This window comes from Penaeus japonicus, unplaced genomic scaffold (genome assembly GCF_977035675.1).
Source record: "Penaeus japonicus unplaced genomic scaffold, GWHDUDI00000001_assembly GWHDUDI00000005, whole genome shotgun sequence".
Lineage (NCBI taxonomy): Eukaryota > Metazoa > Arthropoda > Malacostraca > Decapoda > Penaeidae > Penaeus > Penaeus japonicus.
Window position 1 is genome coordinate 38,412,856 of NW_028234407.1, and position 18,242 is coordinate 38,431,097.

Consider the following 18,242-nt stretch of genomic DNA (forward strand, 5'->3'; position numbering starts at 1 on the left):
GATCTAGTTTTACAATGAGTGACTGAAAGGGAGTGGAAAGATTCAAATTATATTGCTTCAATCTGCCCCACTCTAAAATAATACCTATCCTGGAGACTGGACAAGCAAATCTATCTCCGTCCGCAATGGGTTAAGAAACAGCGATCCACTCTCCATCATGAATTATGCCATGATGACCACTGTCACTAATGTCATGATGTCCAAAAACTTGTCCACAGTGGGTTAATGTTTAGTATTTGCATTACAAAGAAAATATCATAGCAAGATGTGTTTCTAGCATTATGATTGGATGGAAATGGTTGTTTTTTCAGGAAAATGAGGTAAAAAAAAACAGATAAACAGCATTGTTACAATATGTAGCTTTTAAGTGTAAATGAAATTAACATTTCCACAAACATTGTACCCCAAATAATTCTTTAAATATTTATGTTATTGATAATTTAGACATTAAAAAAAAATGATTTTTGAAGAGTTTCATCTTTTGCACACTCACATCAAAGAATGACCATTGCTGTATTTTATTCTATACAGGTTAAGAAGAGCATAAAGAAAAGAACAGTTGGTATTTGTATAAGTTTATTTTCACTTATCAATAAGGAATTTATATAATGGCAAGGTTTATGTAATCTCTTATTCAAACTAAAAATCACATAAAAGTTCCAAAATGGCAAGTTTCCATTTTAAAAGATTAATTGAACTTCTAACAAAATACCATAGAGGCCTATTTGCTCATAAGAACTGAGCTTTAAACCTTTTTATGTCATGTTTTACTGTCAGCTACAATATCTGTCACATCTTCAGGTGACTTTCCAAAATCTCTATGCACAACCTGTCTCTATGGTCAGAATGATCAACTATTCAGTATCTGTACGTTTAAATGTCAAATCCATTTACAAGAGGAAGCTTTGTGATATCTAATATAAAGTGCTTTACATCTTACTATTTGAATATCATCAACGGACAGGTAACGTTTCAACTGAACGTGTAAACTGAGGAATAAGCCGCCTACTGTAATGCTGCTTATTCACTTGTCTTAAAATTGCCAAAGTAACCTGTTGCTCTTGTCCCTGGACTAGATCATTTCATAGTTAAAGAATACTGTTTATACACATTGCAACAATATTAAAACATTAAATAATTACATTTTCTATTTTGCAAAGAAAGAAATAGTTTGCTTTACATACAATACCCCAAATTCACAAATATATGAACTGGATTTTTTTTCTTCAAGACTAATGTGTGTACATTATTAAGGTATCACATATAATAAAGATTACACCTAATACTTGAATATACCAAAAAGGTGTACTTGAAATACAAAATATGCCTGCAGTACCAATATATGATTGCCTATCATGATATCTTTCCATAAGGAATTTAGTACTAAACATTGCTGAGAAAATATCAACTAGTCTACAGAATTTCCTCTCTGTCAGTAGTTTTGTATATTCTTATCACACCATAATTAAGGAAAGATAATCAACACTAATAAGGCCATAATGATGAGGTAAGCAACAATAAGCTATGATTTTCTTCCTTTAATGTAAATATGAGAAATATTCAAGCTTAACGCAAATTATTTCAGCACGGGAATACCTAGTGACACAGGTCCATATACACAAATATTCATAAGATCTTAATTTCTGACCTCACAAACAACAGGACTGATAAATAGCATCAACAGCACACACGCACGCACATAACTGGGATCTAACCTATAATAAATACATAGTGCACATAACAAATGTAAGGAGCGAGATTTTTCAACATAACACATCCATACATCACAGTAGGAATGTTGGTGCTAATAGGAATTATTGTTACCTATACCCTAAAGACCTAAGTAATCCTGCCATGCAATTCTGACTCACAAACAAATGCCCTATATCCAGTTGCATTCTTTTCAAGAACAAAATGAATACAGAGTATAAGATAAAATCAAGTTTATTTGTACATGTTTGTGTATTTATAGCATCATATATATATATATATACTTGTTTGTATATATGTGTATGTATGTTTGTGTGTATATAGATATATATATATGTATGTGTGTGTGTGTGTGTGTGTGTGTGTGTGTGTGTGTGTGTGTGTGTGTGTTGTGCAATTGCACACAAGCAAGCATCCATAATACATATATGAATGCAAGATTCTTTGCTCCTCTTTACTTTCTAACAATCTCTCATGTTTTTGTTGTTCAGCACAATCAAAAGGTTATCACAACCAAGTGACCTATAACAACATTGGAAATATAATTCCCATAAAGTATAAGCAGGACATAGAACTTTACAATATAGGAAAAAAAATACCAATGGAAACTAATAAACTTAGGATGGCAGTTGCTGTGATGGAAATGGAAATGATGAAGATGATGGCGATGACAGTGATGATGGAGATGCTAAAGAAAATGTCTGAATCACTAACAGGAATAATGAGGCATTTAATGATTATGATCATGATAAATTATGAAAATGATAAAAGAAAAGAAAAGTAAAAAAAAAAAATAATAATAATATTAATAATAATCTCCATCATGATAAGTGACAAAAAAATATATCAAAAATTATATCCAACTGCAATGTAACACCTTAATAGACTTCTCCAACTTACCTAAGTATGCTTAAAAAGCGTATTAAATTAAAGTACCAAAACAGAGGGTGAAAAAGACAGAAAAAAAAAAAAAAAAAAAAAAAAAATCACAACTTCACAGTTATCATCTCAATTCTTTATACAGATAATATTCAATGCTTACTTTCATTAACTAAATATATACTCTTAATATCATGATATGAAAACCCTTTCAAGGAAGGCAAAACCCAATAAAACTCACATTTTCTCTCGTCCAAAAACACATTACAAAGTGCTCTTATCACAAATAAATCTGCTTTCTACACTTTGCTACTACAACTAGAGCTTTACTAATGAAGGGAAAGACAAGAGGACAGTCAAGCAAGTCATAAAAGATTTGAAATTATTGGCTTCAGTCATTAAAAAAAAAATAAAATAAAAAATAAATAATAATATGCCAAATTGAAAATCTTTCTACAAAAAAACATCTAGTGTGTAAAGATAAAATGTGACATTTAATTTTTCAATAAATAATATTTGTCCGTCTAATAAAATCATAATTACTGTACATTTTTATTTTACTCTTCAAAATTTTATCCCAATAACATCTGGTAAAATTCTCTCAATTGTTTTACTCTATTGTTAAGTTCCCATAAACCACTCCCACACAGTAATATCAAAATGTAAAATTGTGGTAAAAATTCTAATAAACCAATGGTCAGGGGTTCTGTTCGAGACTTGTTTGTGCTAAATTAGAGTACAGATAAAAGTAAGCACAACAGTTCCTGCTCCCAGAGACTAATGCCACTGCAATCAGACCATTTACAAAGGTAAAGATATTATTTACAAAGACACATACCATATACTTCCATTATCTAATCATATGTATGAATTCTTTCACATTAAGATAAAAGTTAAAAAGAAAGTCTAAACATTAACAAACTTAATTGGTGAATGAATCCAAGATGAAAATCAATTGAACAAAAATATGCAGACTCATTACCCAGCCTTGTGAAAATTACAGCATGGCTTTATATCAATATTTCATTTCTATATACCCAGCATATCTTATATCATATATACAGCACATCTGCATTGTTTCATATTTGTCTTTAAAGCATTTAATGATATTTAATACAATAAATTAAACTACAAGAATCTCAGTCTTATCAAAAGAGACCGACCCACCGATCACAAAGTTAATTTATAAATCTTTAGCATTAGATAAAAGAAAAACATGAAAAACAAAACAAAAAGAAAACCATTTTGAAATCAAACCATAAAAATTATGAAACAATAACTAAAAGATCGCACAGATCACTGATGGCACATTAGAATGTGTGAGCATTGCGACACACGCCGCAGCCCAGAGCGAATTCTTCCCCTGTGGGAGGATGCTGGACGTGGAGTGGACACTCTTCGCCCTCCAGCTGCTGGGCTCTCGGACCTGGTGGGTTGGGTGAAGCATTAAATTAGTGCCAAACAGAATATGCTTATACTGGTATCAATAAATGAAATAGAAAGAAAAGTAGAAAAAACAAGAGAAATTGCACTTTTTACCTTTCAGTTTCATATACATTGAAATAAATAATTGGTATCAAAATCCAACTCAACCCTACCATGTTTACAGACTGCAGTGCAGAAAATCTTAATTTTCATTACATTATATGTACTCCTATATTGCTGAATTTTACTGAGACTCAGTAAACAGTGAGAAAAGAAAAGAAAAGGTATATTCACTTCAGATAAACAAATATGTAATTAAAACAAAGACAAAAACAATTTTAAACCAACCTGCAGGACAATGTGGCAACTCTGTCTTTGGAATATTTGTCACTCTCTGGAAATCATCATGACAAGCGTTGCAAAAGTGAGTTGTCCCAAAGCAGAAAAACACTGCTACCGAGCAACAGTATCTGCACTTGTATTCAAGGAAGTCTGTGCCATGCTTGGGGCACATCTGTGCACGGGAGACATCTGAGCAGGCCCCACACACCAGCTCCCTGGGGTCGTACTCATCGCCAAGCCCCGCCTCTACGTCACATCTTGCTTCACCTCCATAATAAGCCTGCATCATCAAAAACATCCAAGTTAAGTGACTGCCCTTATCCTCATTTGGCAAACAAAACAAATGAACATTGCCTGCATGCTGATTCATTACTACTACTCTGAAGGTCACTAAAGATTGCAGGTTCATCAAGACTGCCAATCAATCCATAGCCAAGGTGAAATCATAAATTTTCAACTCTCCACAACTGATATAGTCTGTAACCCTTTAATGACTGTTTCTTGTAATTAAAACCCTTTGGTAGAATAAAAAATAAAATTCCTTGAAATAAAATTCCTACTTGCTGATGTTTCTCTTGACCTGTCTCCTGATTGGGTGTGATGTCTCTGTATTCATCCAAGCTTGCCATGGAAAAGCAGCCATCTCTGTGATTTCCTTGCTCTGTTTTATGAACTAATAGTGTAAATACAATAATACTGAAAGAATATAGAACATTTTCAGTGCAAAGACCAAGCAATTGCTGAGTGATCTGCTGTCATTTAGAGGGAGGGGTTAGAATTCAGGTTCTCATACCTCAGTAGGCTGGACAAAGGTCACGTTAACCCATTCGTACCAGATGAGGTGGTATCATGTCATGGGAATATTTCCCTCCTGCCAGATGATGTCCTATCACATCATAATCTCTCCCTCAAAACACTTTGTTGCATATGCATATATTCATAGGAGTTCCATTTATATAGACACATTTTCCTTCATTTGTGAAAATAGCACAAACAAATACAAAAACCTCCTATAATCACTGTTGAATCAGGCAGGTGAAAAGCACTTTGAGAGGAGCAGTATGGCATTACACCATGAGAGATCTCATGCTTGTTATCTTGCTGACAGGAGTGGCATTAGGCAAATATAAGCCCTTTGATTTCCCCAGCAAGATTCCTGAAATGCTGTTCTTGTCCCTTACCAGCAGTTTATTAGTCTTACTGCAATTCCAGGTTCTCAAAGGCTGTGAGTCAGTTCAAGATAACCACAGCATATCTACAAATACACTCCTCCTCTTTTAGTCTGTCCACATGAAACAATCTGTCGCAGTCATTGGATGGCCTGGAGATTTTGAAGTGAACCCGGAGGGTAACTGCAACTAATCTAAGATCAGTACTACAGAACCTGGTGCTCTGGAAAACACTGCAGTTCTAGAGGAGTCCCCAACAAGATTATGGTGGATCTACTTGACTACACTGCCTGCATTGGCATCATGGAAAACATTACAGCTCTGGAAGATCCTCAAATGAATGCTACCAATGTTTGCTTTACTATCAAGGATACATTACTGTACCAAGTCCTGTGATATAGGTCAAGGCCCTGGCAGAAAGAGCCAGTTAGCCTCAATTTCTGGGACCTCACTAAGTCAAAGAGTAGAAGGTTGTTTTCACTCCTCGAATCAGTTCCAAGCTGACTGACATCTTGTAGCTAGTAATTTGAATATTTCACTTATAACAGTTGCCTGCTATGAAGGCAAGTCTGATATAGAACATCTCTTTTACATCAGGTTGGTAGGACTGTACATGGCAATAAGAGACATGAAGCTGAACACATGTTTCAGTTTTAATACTATTATCCCCTTATCACCTGGAGCTGCTACTGTTACTGAAGACTAGAGATGGACATGGCACCAGAAGGGGTGTCCATCACTGACTTGACCAATAAAAGATGTAACAACCCTCACTGATTGTGCCTTCTCACCTCTACCCTTAGTTGACTCAGTCACTTGATAGTAGTGGCACTGAGGTTAAACCTCAGGTGATCTATGAGCTATAGGTATTGGCATCTGTGTAATGGGTTCCTTAAGGTTTTATCCCGTATGCCTCACATTTGCTTTTTGTCCACTGTGACATGGGCAAGGCAGGTTTCCATTTTTCCCTGTCCACAGATCAGTGGACCCCCTCCCATGAGGACCCAAATCCCACCTCACTTACCAGATTTTAACCTCTTTGGTAATGCCTGAGGGTCAACTATATCAAATCTTTATCACAACATAAAATATATTTTAATGATATACTGATGTTTATTATTTTCTGAAACTTACTATCCATATGTAAATGCCACATAGAAAATGAAAAAAAAAAAAAAAAAAAAAAAAAAAAAAAAAAAAAAAAAAAAAAAAAAAAAAAAAAAAAATATATATATATATATATATATATATATATATATATTAAATCAAGCTCAAAATTAAATCTGGTCAACCCAAATATGGCCAATTGCAACTACAGAGCAACCATCTAAATTATAGCTGTTACACTACTAAAACCTATTAGAATGATATTAATAATTACATTAATAAATAATAACAATAATGAGAAAGTCTCAAAACAGAGTTAATCTCGGCAGGAAGCTGTCGTGACTTGAACTGCAGAAGTTACCTTGTTACATTTGAAGCACACATAATATGCATAACGGTCCATAGCATAAGCAGCTGGATCATTGTAGTACCGTGCACCTGGGGTGGAAATGGCCTCTGCTCGGTGCAGGCCCTCATATTCCAGCCTCATGAGGGCTTTCCTCCGTACGTCCTCAAACAAAGCTGAGATTGGGGCCAGTAGCTCTGTCAGAACCCCATGGCTTATGCGAACCTAGGGATGGAAAACATGTCTTAGGCAACCAACAGAAGTTGTTATACTTGAAAGCCTTTATTTATCTTGGGGATTAAAAATACAAGGGATATATTTAACTATACATGAAAGAGTCATAGCACTAGTAATAATAATAATAATAATAATAGTAATAACAATAATAATTAATCAGTCATGCAAAACAGTGCAAGAAATCCATCCTATTCCAAGATTTGACTTACCTTACAGATTGGGCACATAGAGAAGGTGAAAGTAATACGTGGTCCCGGCCAACGTCTTATTAACACTGTGCGGCAGCAATGCGCATGGAACACATGGCCACACTCAAGCTGAGGATGATATAATGCACACAAATAATAATAATGTCTTCCTTTTAAAATAAGCTTCAGATGCTGGGGAGAGGATACGGATGAATAAGATGATTTACTTCATATAATCAAATTTCTAATTACTGAGTAAAAGGCCCCCTTAACCCTTTCTTATGAAAATCCTTTTTGTTGTACAAGCTTAAATGGTTTGAAAACATCCATGTCATACTGGGTCTGCTACTGTTGTATGTATGTACACCCTTAAATGAATGGCACAAACTGGTCTACTATATGGATGATTTTTATCACCATGTGATGTTATGAGTCTTGCAATTCCATCAATGGCATGCTGGCTTATGAGATGCAGACACTTTTAGACCATTTCCCTCCACAATGGAAAGCAAATTATATCTCCTAGCAACTTGATAGTATCCATATACCTTTTCAATTGTCTGAGTACTGCCACAGAGAGTGGGTGTCCAAAACATTTTTTTCTCACAATGGCTACAACTTTTTTGTCCAATTGTTTGGATTTGGCAATAAAATATACAATAACCTTCACAATCGGAGAAGTAACAATCAAATTAGTGCTGCAGAGCAGCAGTTTGTTACTGTTGTAGGTAGTAGGTTGGTAAAGAAGGGGTAAATGACCAATGATAGGTTTTTATGATACAAATAATACTTCTCAATAAGTATAAATCTTTTGATGTAAATATTGTTGATTCTGACCATGGATATGGGCAAGCAAACAGTCTTATAAGTACAAAATTTATTGCAATAAGCAAACACTCCATTACCTGGATGGCAGGAGCAGCAGAGAGGGCCTCGGAGAAGCAGATCATGCACATGTCATCTGCATCCTGCTTGAGGGAAGGAGTGTTGGCACATCCGTGAAGGCAAGGGAGGCATGACGCTTCCCCTTTCAGTCCTCCACACAGATGACCACAGTCATGAGTCCTTACACAGGCTTCCCGACTGTATTCCTGTGAGAATTTTGAAAAAATGCATTAACTCTTGGCTATAAGGTTCCCCACAACAGGACCTTAATATTTGCAATGGATCTGGAGTGTGTTGCTGGTTCAACATCTCTAAAAGATATTTCCATTACAAGCCTCCAGCTTAAGGTGGTAGGCCACCTGTGGCTGATCTGTCTTAAAGAGCACTGACCTTGCATCCATAAATAAATACATAAATGCATAAATACACAAATACAAATACACACACACAAATACTCAATCAGCATACCTGGCAATCAGAATCCTGGCACACAGGAGCAGGAGACAGAAGTGAAGGCTGAGCTGGTGCCCCACAGAATCTGCAGGTTGATGCTGCCACTGAGCCGCGAGACCTCTGGTTTTCCCCACGTAATTCTAGCATGGCCTTTAAGGTGGTGGAGTCAGCCAAGGCCAAGAGCCAGAATAACTTTGTTCTGCCACAGCCTTCATGCAAGTCCACCTGATTATTATAAAAAAAAACAAAGCAATTATAGCACGAGAAGGTAAGAATAGCATGATATATAGTCCATGTTAACCACTTTTGTCTCTGCATTAGCTAAGAACCCTGTTATTCATTCAAGCTGGCAGTATCCACTGAATGGAGGGCTAGTTTCTACCTTAATGGCTTCTTGCTCCTGTCTGAACACAGTGCGGTGATGGTGCCTTGTACGACGGTGCAGATGAAGGATTCTGTCGCACTCGCCACAGAGGTTGCTGCTGCATTCCTCGCACAAAATCATAGCAGGCGTCTCCCCATCATCGTGGTTCTCACATGTTGGCTACGTATGATTTATAATTGCAAACAAATTAAAAGTGAATAGGTATATTTTTATGATAACTTTATAACATGGAAAGGATAATCATTAGGGACAATACATTAACACTAAAGGTAATGAAACAATCACAACAAACATTATTCTTAATGTTGTCTTTTTGGACCACTTTCTTCATCTATACAGAAGCTGGACTCACCCGTGGCTCTGGATTATGCGGATCGCCCGTTGAAGTGGTAGCCTGCCAATGGTGGGAGGAGAGGGCATCCACATGGTCTGGGTGGAGCACACAGAGAGAGGCAAGTGCAAGCCAGAGTGTGGGAGTGGCCAAACAAGAGGCTGCGCATGATCTGTCATTTTCACTGAGTCGAGTCAAATTCACAATGTTCTCTGCAATTGCGCCTTTACTGACCTTAGCCCAATTGTCAGAGAGTTTGCCCTGTTTGGGGAAAAATCCTTCATAAATATTCCTGACAATAATTTAGCATTTATCTACCATTTCAAAACAGAGAAAAGAACTCCTCAAATAAATAAAAATCATACCATGGTCATGTCTCTTATTAAGCTAATAATAAGATCTGCCTGTTTCTGCGTGGCAGAGCCTTGCAGCCACCACCGAGGGGAGTTGGCCTGTGGTGTAGGCATGGTGCTAGCCAGAGAGACAGAGGTGACTGCTCCCTTCCCTTGTGTGGCAACAGATTTTCCTCCCTCACCACCCTTTGTCTTCAGCTGCACTGTGAGAGCCTTTGCAATCACAGCAAGGAATACATCCAGGATACCTTGTCTGTTGAATGCATAAAAATCAGTAATAATGGCAAAGCATAATAGCAAATTACAAATAACATGGTATTCAACTACACACTGGTGCATGCCAGCATATGTCCACATACAAACACACAGCCATATATAGACACAGACCTGCACACAAAAACAATAACTTACTGGTGAATATCAAAGTTGTTTTCCTCATCTTTGGACGTAGCATGGAGGATGGCATAGTCATGTGCTGGGAGAGCTTCTACTCCCAAGATAAGGGCCAGAGACTGTGGAGGAACATCAGCTAACATGCGTCTGAACAGTGCCACAACCTGAAAGGGGAGAACATTAATATTGAGTGTATGATAATAAATTACATCTAATGAATCAAAATTATAACTATGATGAATTATTATCCTTTGGTGTTTATATAATTATTCTCCACTGAATCATCCAGTAGCTCAAACTCCCCACTAACTATGTTTATGATTAATATATCTTTTGCTATAATGCAGAAACACTTTTATGAATATATCATTCACCATGAATGATGGGCTATGAATCAAGAACCTTCCTGTTTATGATTGCACCTAATTCTCTCAAACTGAAGCAACTAAGAATCTAATGTCCATATACATAATACCCATCTAAATAAACTATTCCAGGAACACTCACCTGTCTCTGCACACGAGCTGACCCTGTGTGAAGCAGCGACAGCAGGTGCTTCAGCAAGTGATCCTGCTGAGCCAGATGTGCCCGGCCAACCACAGAGCCACTGAGGGCCAACACCATAGACAGCATCTCAAAGCAGTAGGTGTCGGGGGGGTTGTGCTGCCCCTCCTCTGGTGTGGCTGGTGTGCCCAGGCCTCCACAGTTGAGCCCCGACTCCCACTCTTCCCTTGCTCTCACAGCCTCCTTGCGGATGGCCTGTACTATATGGGAGCAAACCTGAAAGTATAATGTTTGTGTTGGTAAAACTATTCTAGACTTTAGGCGAGAGAAATAATATTCCAGTGTAGTGACTACCAATATCTATTAGAGCCTATAACATCTAGGTACAGACCTGTTTCTGGAGGTGTGTGAGCTTTGATCGTGAGAATAGAATGCCGACCATATGCTCTCGGAGGTCATTGTTATGATCTTGCTCATCCACATTTTCAATGTTATTAGCAGTACCATCACCTCCCTCAGCAGCTTTACTGCCACCTTCTGCTGTCATGATGAGGCGTCCAAATACCTAAAAAAAGAAAAAGAAAGAAAAAAAGGAAAAAAGGTAAAACTAAATAACAAGTCTCACATTGCATTTTGAATCAATTAAAATAGATCATAGTCAGGGAAATATACCATGCACAAATCAAGACCTTCATCAAAATAACCACCAACATACTCACCTGTCCAGTAATTAATCTGAACACTTTTAGTGTCTCCTGTTCACAGGCCCTGTGCTGGATGGTGAGGGGAGAGTGTTGACGCAGTGGTCTTGAGCCTGAGCCTTCTCCTCCCTCGCCACCCAAAACTCTCACTTGTCGCACGCGCACACTTTGGTCTGGCCCTCTGAGCTCCACCACTATGGTTGTGATTACATCATCTGGGGTGGAAATGATTGCATTGATCATGGTAAATATTGTTAGAATGCTTATCTGTGAGTTTATGTATATCATAAAAAAAAACTTACGTGGTAAAACTGCATGAATCCATCCACTGAATCTGCTCTCGATATCAACTTGTCTCACAAGAACCATGTCGTCTCCACTGGGGCCGCACTTGAAGACTACACTTGACACTTTATTCTGAAGGGACAAGGAAATCTATAATGTTATATCCAATATCATTTAATACTAATAATAATTCATAAACACAATCAAAAATATTAAAAAAAAACTTATTTATAAAACTTCTAGAGCATTTCTGAAAACACTTGAAGTAAAGAAAACCATCTTATTAAAAAAAACTCCCAAATATACAGAAACACAAAAGCAAATACTAACCCCAAGGTCCCGACAGTTATCAATGTGGACGTAAACTGTTTGTGGGCGTATTGCTGCTGCACAGGTGATGGTGAGAGCTTTGGTCTTGTTCCTGTCTTCATCTCCAGACTCCCAAAATGTCTCTGTGGATGCGTCTGTCAGGGATGGAACCATGGCCTGTCTGCTAGAAGCTCGGACTTCACACTCACTCATGAGGTCACGCAGGCACTCCACCATACTGGTCACCTAAATGAGCATGAGAGGCATCAGTGTCAGGATTACTTTTAAGCCTACATTATCATTGTGTAAGGATAAAATTTTCTTCAAAAATGTTTTCCTTTCTTCATTATAGCCAAGAACAGCCACTTGGACTGAATCAAATCTTCTTTGGTGGGGATGTTTCATGGGGAGGGATGACTTTCGTACTGCATTTTTCATTTAGTTATTTACGTGTAACCAGGGCATCATACCAAATGCTAATTAGTATCCCAGTTCTATTACACCATATATAGTCTCATATACCATGTCACTAGTCTAAAAATAACAGAAAATACACAGAATATCTTAAGATGCTGACCCTAGGCTGTACATCTTAACCCATTCACGATGGATGACAGAATTAGGTGAATATACGCACTGTCGTGAGTACAATCTAATCAACTGTAATATAGTCAAAGTCTCTATAAAAAAGGGATAAAAAAAACACAAGAATATACTAACTGGCCCATGACTTTCATACATAGATGTGATGCCCTCCTCCCCTGCCCCTAACACCTCCTCTGACCTCGAGAGGATCTTGGAGATGTTAGAGAACACGTGACTTTGATGGAGGAAATCGTGGTCTGTTGGTGTGAAGCGCAGACCCCAGCATCTGTGGATAAAAAGGGTATTGTTGCAGTAATAATTATGAGCATTATCAGTGCTTATAAGTATCAAAATATGATGTTTGTTTTTCACCACTTTCCCTACAAGTACCCCTACTAATGATTTAGGATATTGCTAATTCTGTCATGAGTAAATCCTTTATTTTCTCTCTTACAATAATTCACTGAACACACAACCCTTAACATCATTTACCGAACAGCCATCATCTGGAGAGGAGATCCTGGTGGAAGGAGCATCATCAGATCGGCAACTGTCTGCAACAGTTGATGGAAAGTCTGGGGCAGAGGGTGAACTGCATCTCCTGCGAGTGTTACATCACTTAGGGGATGCTCCAGCACTACCATTTCACCTTCCTGTGTGTAGAATAAGAGAAATTGACTATTTGATAAAGTATCAAAGAATTAATGAAAAACATATAACCCTATGACGACGGTGCGTCACACTCGTGTGACACAGCCAAACTCCCGATGCCGGGGCGTCATGCCAGTGTGACGATTTCAATGCAATATTGCAATCGCCCAGCATAGGGGTCTTCGCGTAGCGAGTGCCCCGTCGGGAAAGGGTTAATATGCTTTAAGGCTCTTTCTATATCAATATTCCAGTTTTGAAAACCCAATACTTTGAAGTAATAATACAATATTATTACTTCAAAGTAAATAATACAACAGCCTGAAACAGTGAAAAGTTAAAAGGTTAAGATAATGATAATATTTAGCATTAAATGATACAACAGCCTGAAATACTGAAAAGTTCAAAGCTTAAGATATACATACATTATTCTCTTCTGTATATAAATTTATCAAATGCATGATCTTTGATTCTGCCTCTGACATTTAAGTGAAGTGGTCATCCATGAGTGAAGAAAGACAGTGCCTACACAATAAAAAACAAGTGTGCCATAGAATCAAAGCTCGTACCAAGTCATGAGATTTGTCCTTGTGGTGTGGCTGATCCTGTGGGTTATGGTCATCAGCAGGGGGCTGCAAGGGTGGGCTGGAGGGGGTGAGTGCAGCCACGAAGCACCAGAGCAAATCATGGAGACAAGTTGGCTGTGTCACACTCCTAAGGAGCCAGTTTAGAGCCTGGAATTCACATGGGAAGATTATGTTCAATGTTCTAGGATGTAAAGGTTCAGAATGAAAGGTACAGTATAAATAAACCACAAGAGCTTATTAACCCATTGTGGATGGGTGTCACAACATGCAAAATGGCTCTGATTAGGCCTAAAAGAAAGGTATCATTGCACACATGATATGACATCGAGAACTGGTCACAGTTGAAGTATGGTCACATTCATCAAATATCATGGCTTTTACAGCACTAGCTTCCAAGCTACAGGTTTTCAAAGTCAGCCTAAACCCTTGTTTTGTAATGGATCCAAGGGAAAATATTTGTTAGGCAAGTCTACGCTGGCCAGATGGTGAAGAAAACATTCTCCCCTTCCCTCTTATATTTTAGCCAGTGGCAGTGGCATCAGAAATTGTCCTTCCTGCTCTTTATCCACCCTGTCCGCACTGGGTTAAAAGGGAACTCAGTAATTTGATACAGAAAAAAACTAAAGTAACTTTAAAGTCTAACTATTCAACTCTTGAGAAAACAATTAACTGATTACCTGCATCGCATAGACCCTGGCAGCTGCTTTACGTGTGGCATGCCTCATAGCATAAGCCAGAGTTTCCAGGTCATGGTTCTGGAAGATGAATGCCATGATAGGTCGGATGAGGACCTGCCTTGCTCTTCCTCCCGGGTCTCCTGCAGGTCCTCCTCCACGCTCTATACAGGTCGCTAGCCGCTCCAACGCAGCTGATGGGTGTACTAGGAGGGAACTGCCACCACCATCTACTGTGAATGTGACTTCTTTTAATCACTTCTCAAATAACTTAACACAAACCAGGGAGGTAAAATTTGTATTACAAACCATTATATTTCTAAAAACACTTTTCATTATTTGGTCATCCATATGAATAATTTCCACATTCCCTTCAACTTGAACAGCCAAACATCTCACTTCACCCGACCACAATACCTGTGTTCTCTCCGCTGCTGTTGTTGCGCTTCCTGAGGACGACCGTGGCCTTCTGGTCGTGCTCATGCTGTGAAGCAGAGGCTGAGGCAGCCGCTGAGCTCCAGTCTTGTCCTAGGGTTCCCACCGTCACAGAAATAGAGCGGTGGAATGGACGGCCACGTGGGATCTCTGTATCGGATGCGGGAGATTCTTGGTGTGAGGTCCCTTATTTGAAAGAGATGAGATATTGTCCATTAAAACAGCTTGTATTAACAGTGACATTGTTCGGAAGCCAAAAGAAATAAATAAAAATATAAATGCCAGCTAAGGACTAAAATAATGCCAAAATCATAAAAAAACAACGGAACACCATAAGACCCAGGGAGGGATGACAGAACTCAGGTGTTACCTGGCGGGGAGAAGGGTGAATGCTCCCTGTGGTTGTTTTCCCGAGATTCTGCAGAGCTGCTGCGGTAGTCTGCATTGTCAGAGGAATGGAGTGTGTGGTGCAAGAGGAGGTCCTCGCGCAGCTGGTTCAGATGCTGCTGCTGGCAGTTCAGAGTGTGCAAGCACTGGAATGCAACCTAAAAAATACACATCAACATGTTACTTTTTAATTTGGTCAAATGCACATTTTATTTGCATGTAAAATACAGATGCTTCTTGACTTACCCTTGAAAAATGTCATGTCAAAAATGGATTTAAAAACACAAATCCATCAAACATCATAGCTGCCTTACACATGCTCAGAACAATTATATCGCTCTGTACTTGGGTAAAACCAGTTAATAAAATAAAGTACTAAATATAATAAGTTGAAACATTCTAATGTATGTAACTAAACTAAATCTTGAGAAAGGCGCTGTAATTATGTGAATGGTTTTATATGAAAATGTATACTTTTATGTTTGCTAGCCACATAAACCATACTACACTTACAAATAAGTGATATTTCTTCAATCTTGCTTTCAAAATCCTAAATCTTACTTGTGATATGTCTATAATGATTTTTTATGTATTCACAATAGAAAGTCAATTAGTACCACTAATTATATAAGAATGCATGATCTCAAAAACTTCTAAACAGTTCTAAACTAAACTAGTTACACTTCATAAAGCTAACAGGAACACTAAATTGATTTGATCAATCATGCTCATTACAGAATTAACATTCTAACAATTTTTGGCTACATGAGTACCAAATAGATACTGATATAAAGTGATAGTTCAAGTTGCACAAAGTAGACATAAACAAATCTTTATTCAAAGTTATACATACATGGTCACTGCCATTGACTCACCTTGGGGAAGGGGCTGTTGTCCGGGCTGAGCTCAGAGACACAGGGCATGGTGCATGGAGATCTCCTTGGCACATGGCTTCTGGTGGGGAGGGCAGGTGTTGCTGCACTGGCCAGGTCCAGCAGGAACATTGCATTATTTCTCATTATCACATGAGTGTCCAGTTGGGGAAGAGGAGACAACAACTTACTGTTGGACTTCCTCTTTATCTTCCCATTTGTACCTTTGCTTCCCGAGAACTGACTATACTGGCCCTTGTGCCTGTTGCGGCAGCTCCAGCACATGTGGAAGCAGCCCCGCACCACCACACCACAGGGTTGGGTCACACGGTCCTTGGAAGGGAAGAACTTCCAGCGTGTTCCCACATAACCACAGCCTTTGGATGAGCCACCACAACCTGGGTGAATTGTCCGAAAGTGTTGTTCAGCACCATCAGGAGGGATATTACTACCACATAGCTCACATACTCCATCTTCTTCCTCGCCCACAATGGAATCAACACCAAACATGGGAATGCCTGCTGACGCTGATTTTTTCTTGTGCTTTTTCTTTTCTCGGTCACTCTTCTCTTTGGTCTTATCAGTCTTATTGAGTCTGACTGGAAGTGTTGGTGAAGGGAGAATAATCTGTTGAGCAATGGCCTTCAAACAACTTGATGTTAGTTCTTCCCAAAGCAGAACAACATGACGGAGCACTGGGGGGAGGTCTGGGGGGTCAGGCCCAGACCCTCCTTCCATCACTGTTGGTAGTTTCTGTCCCTGAGGTCCTTGAGTGTAGCTTGTCCCTGCCCTGTTGGCAGCATCTTCCTCATTGGTGTCTGTGATTCGTGGCACTTCATTGATGTTGGCATTTCCCCCAGGCTTCAACAGGTCTTCTGTATTCTGAAGAGTGACATTGTTTAGGTAACTATAGGTACTCACTTCAACTGAGTGACGCTGTCGAGCTTTCTGTTCTTTTGTAAGTTTCTCTGTTTTAGCTCCAGTGTTTGCACGTGGTTTCCAGTGGAATGTTCCTTGCTTTGTCAGATCTGGATGGAATTTGATATATGATGCGCAGGCCATGGCATCGTGAACGATTCCCTCGTGCCACAAAAACCCAGCGAATATGGCTCGAAGGCACTCTGCTACGGATGGGCTCATTGCTTCCTTGATCTTGTCTCGGCTTGGCCCAGGTTTTTCCCGCTGCACAGCTGCTGGTGAGACTGCACGGTCCCTCTTGCCCCGGTGTGGTTTGCCTGAACGGTCCTTGCGTGTCATCTTTGGGGAGAGGCGCAGGTTTTCATCCCGAGATCCAGTTGACCCTATATTGAACTTCACGCCTTCTGGGCTTGTTTGGGTTGCTGTCTGGGTTACTGTTTTAGGACTTGTACTCAAGGGTTCCTGCATTACAAAACAAAAATTAATAAATATCTTCATTTTTGTGAGGTTTTCCTTTTTACTTTATTTAGTTTAAAAAAATAGTTTCATGAAAAAAAAGTAGAAAAACTGATAAACAAGTAAAAACCACTGTAAAATATTTGGTACAATTTTAACCCTTATCAAGCATTAAACATAAACTTACATATACTAATGCTTATGGGTGTTCACAAACAAACCTAAGATATTCATATAAATCAAGAACACACTGACCCTTCTTGGTGTGCTAGGCGTTGATGTTGGCAAGGATGAGATGCTTGGGGAATGAGACATGTCTTGTGTTAAGCTTGATACAAAAGCACTGGTGTCACTGAGGGAATCATTTGCACTCCGTATGGCAGATGGAGGGCTGCCAGCTGCTCTGTCCCCAGCAACGCCTGTGCCTGACACAAGAGGTGACACAGCTGTTGCACGAGGAGAACTGTGCAATGGAGAGCTGCTCGCACTTTCCCTTCCACGCCCTGATTAAGATCATCAGGATCATTATTTTAAAAACAATATCCTAAAATATCAATATCATGATCAAAATCATACTTCATGTTTCATAAATCTTTAAAAAACATAGCATAAGATAAAAAGATATAGCATTCTCAGTCAATAAGTAGCAATATGAAATGATGTTAGTCAAGATTTGAG

At 38.8% G+C, this 18,242-nt stretch overlaps 1 protein-coding gene across 11 annotated transcripts in view; it reads right to left on the reverse strand.

The window, feature by feature from the left end:
* Positions 1 to 559: 559 nt before the first annotated feature.
* Positions 560 to 18,242, reverse strand: part of hiw (MYC binding protein highwire) — an 88,369-nt gene continuing 70,686 nt past the window's right edge. For 9 of the 11 annotated variants that reach the window (XM_043032666.2, XM_043032659.2, XM_043032665.2 and 6 more), the window contains 23 exons: positions 17,820 to 18,067; positions 16,194 to 17,570; positions 15,302 to 15,476; positions 14,914 to 15,117; positions 14,500 to 14,729; positions 13,805 to 13,969; positions 13,080 to 13,240; positions 12,723 to 12,873; positions 12,024 to 12,248; positions 11,711 to 11,825; positions 11,427 to 11,623; positions 11,099 to 11,272; positions 10,711 to 10,983; positions 10,222 to 10,367; positions 9,823 to 10,063; positions 9,479 to 9,718; positions 9,124 to 9,285; positions 8,757 to 8,966; positions 8,309 to 8,494; positions 7,425 to 7,532; positions 6,994 to 7,203; positions 4,363 to 4,636; positions 560 to 4,015 (listed from right to left, as the gene is read on the reverse strand). In XM_043032666.2, coding sequence (XP_042888600.1) covers positions 3,900 to 4,015; positions 4,363 to 4,636; positions 6,994 to 7,203; positions 7,425 to 7,532; positions 8,309 to 8,494; positions 8,757 to 8,966; positions 9,124 to 9,285; positions 9,479 to 9,718; positions 9,823 to 10,063; positions 10,222 to 10,367; positions 10,711 to 10,983; positions 11,099 to 11,272; positions 11,427 to 11,623; positions 11,711 to 11,825; positions 12,024 to 12,248; positions 12,723 to 12,873; positions 13,080 to 13,240; positions 13,805 to 13,969; positions 14,500 to 14,729; positions 14,914 to 15,117; positions 15,302 to 15,476; positions 16,194 to 17,570; positions 17,820 to 18,067 — 5,588 coding nt within the window. In that variant the 3' untranslated portion in view covers positions 560 to 3,899. The remainder of the gene's footprint in view (positions 4,016 to 4,362; positions 4,637 to 6,993; positions 7,204 to 7,424; positions 7,533 to 8,308; positions 8,495 to 8,756; positions 8,967 to 9,123; positions 9,286 to 9,478; positions 9,719 to 9,822; positions 10,064 to 10,221; positions 10,368 to 10,710; positions 10,984 to 11,098; positions 11,273 to 11,426; positions 11,624 to 11,710; positions 11,826 to 12,023; positions 12,249 to 12,722; positions 12,874 to 13,079; positions 13,241 to 13,804; positions 13,970 to 14,499; positions 14,730 to 14,913; positions 15,118 to 15,301; positions 15,477 to 16,193; positions 17,571 to 17,819; positions 18,068 to 18,242) is intronic. The other 2 variants (XM_043032661.2, XM_043032658.2) reach the window with 2 other exon arrangements.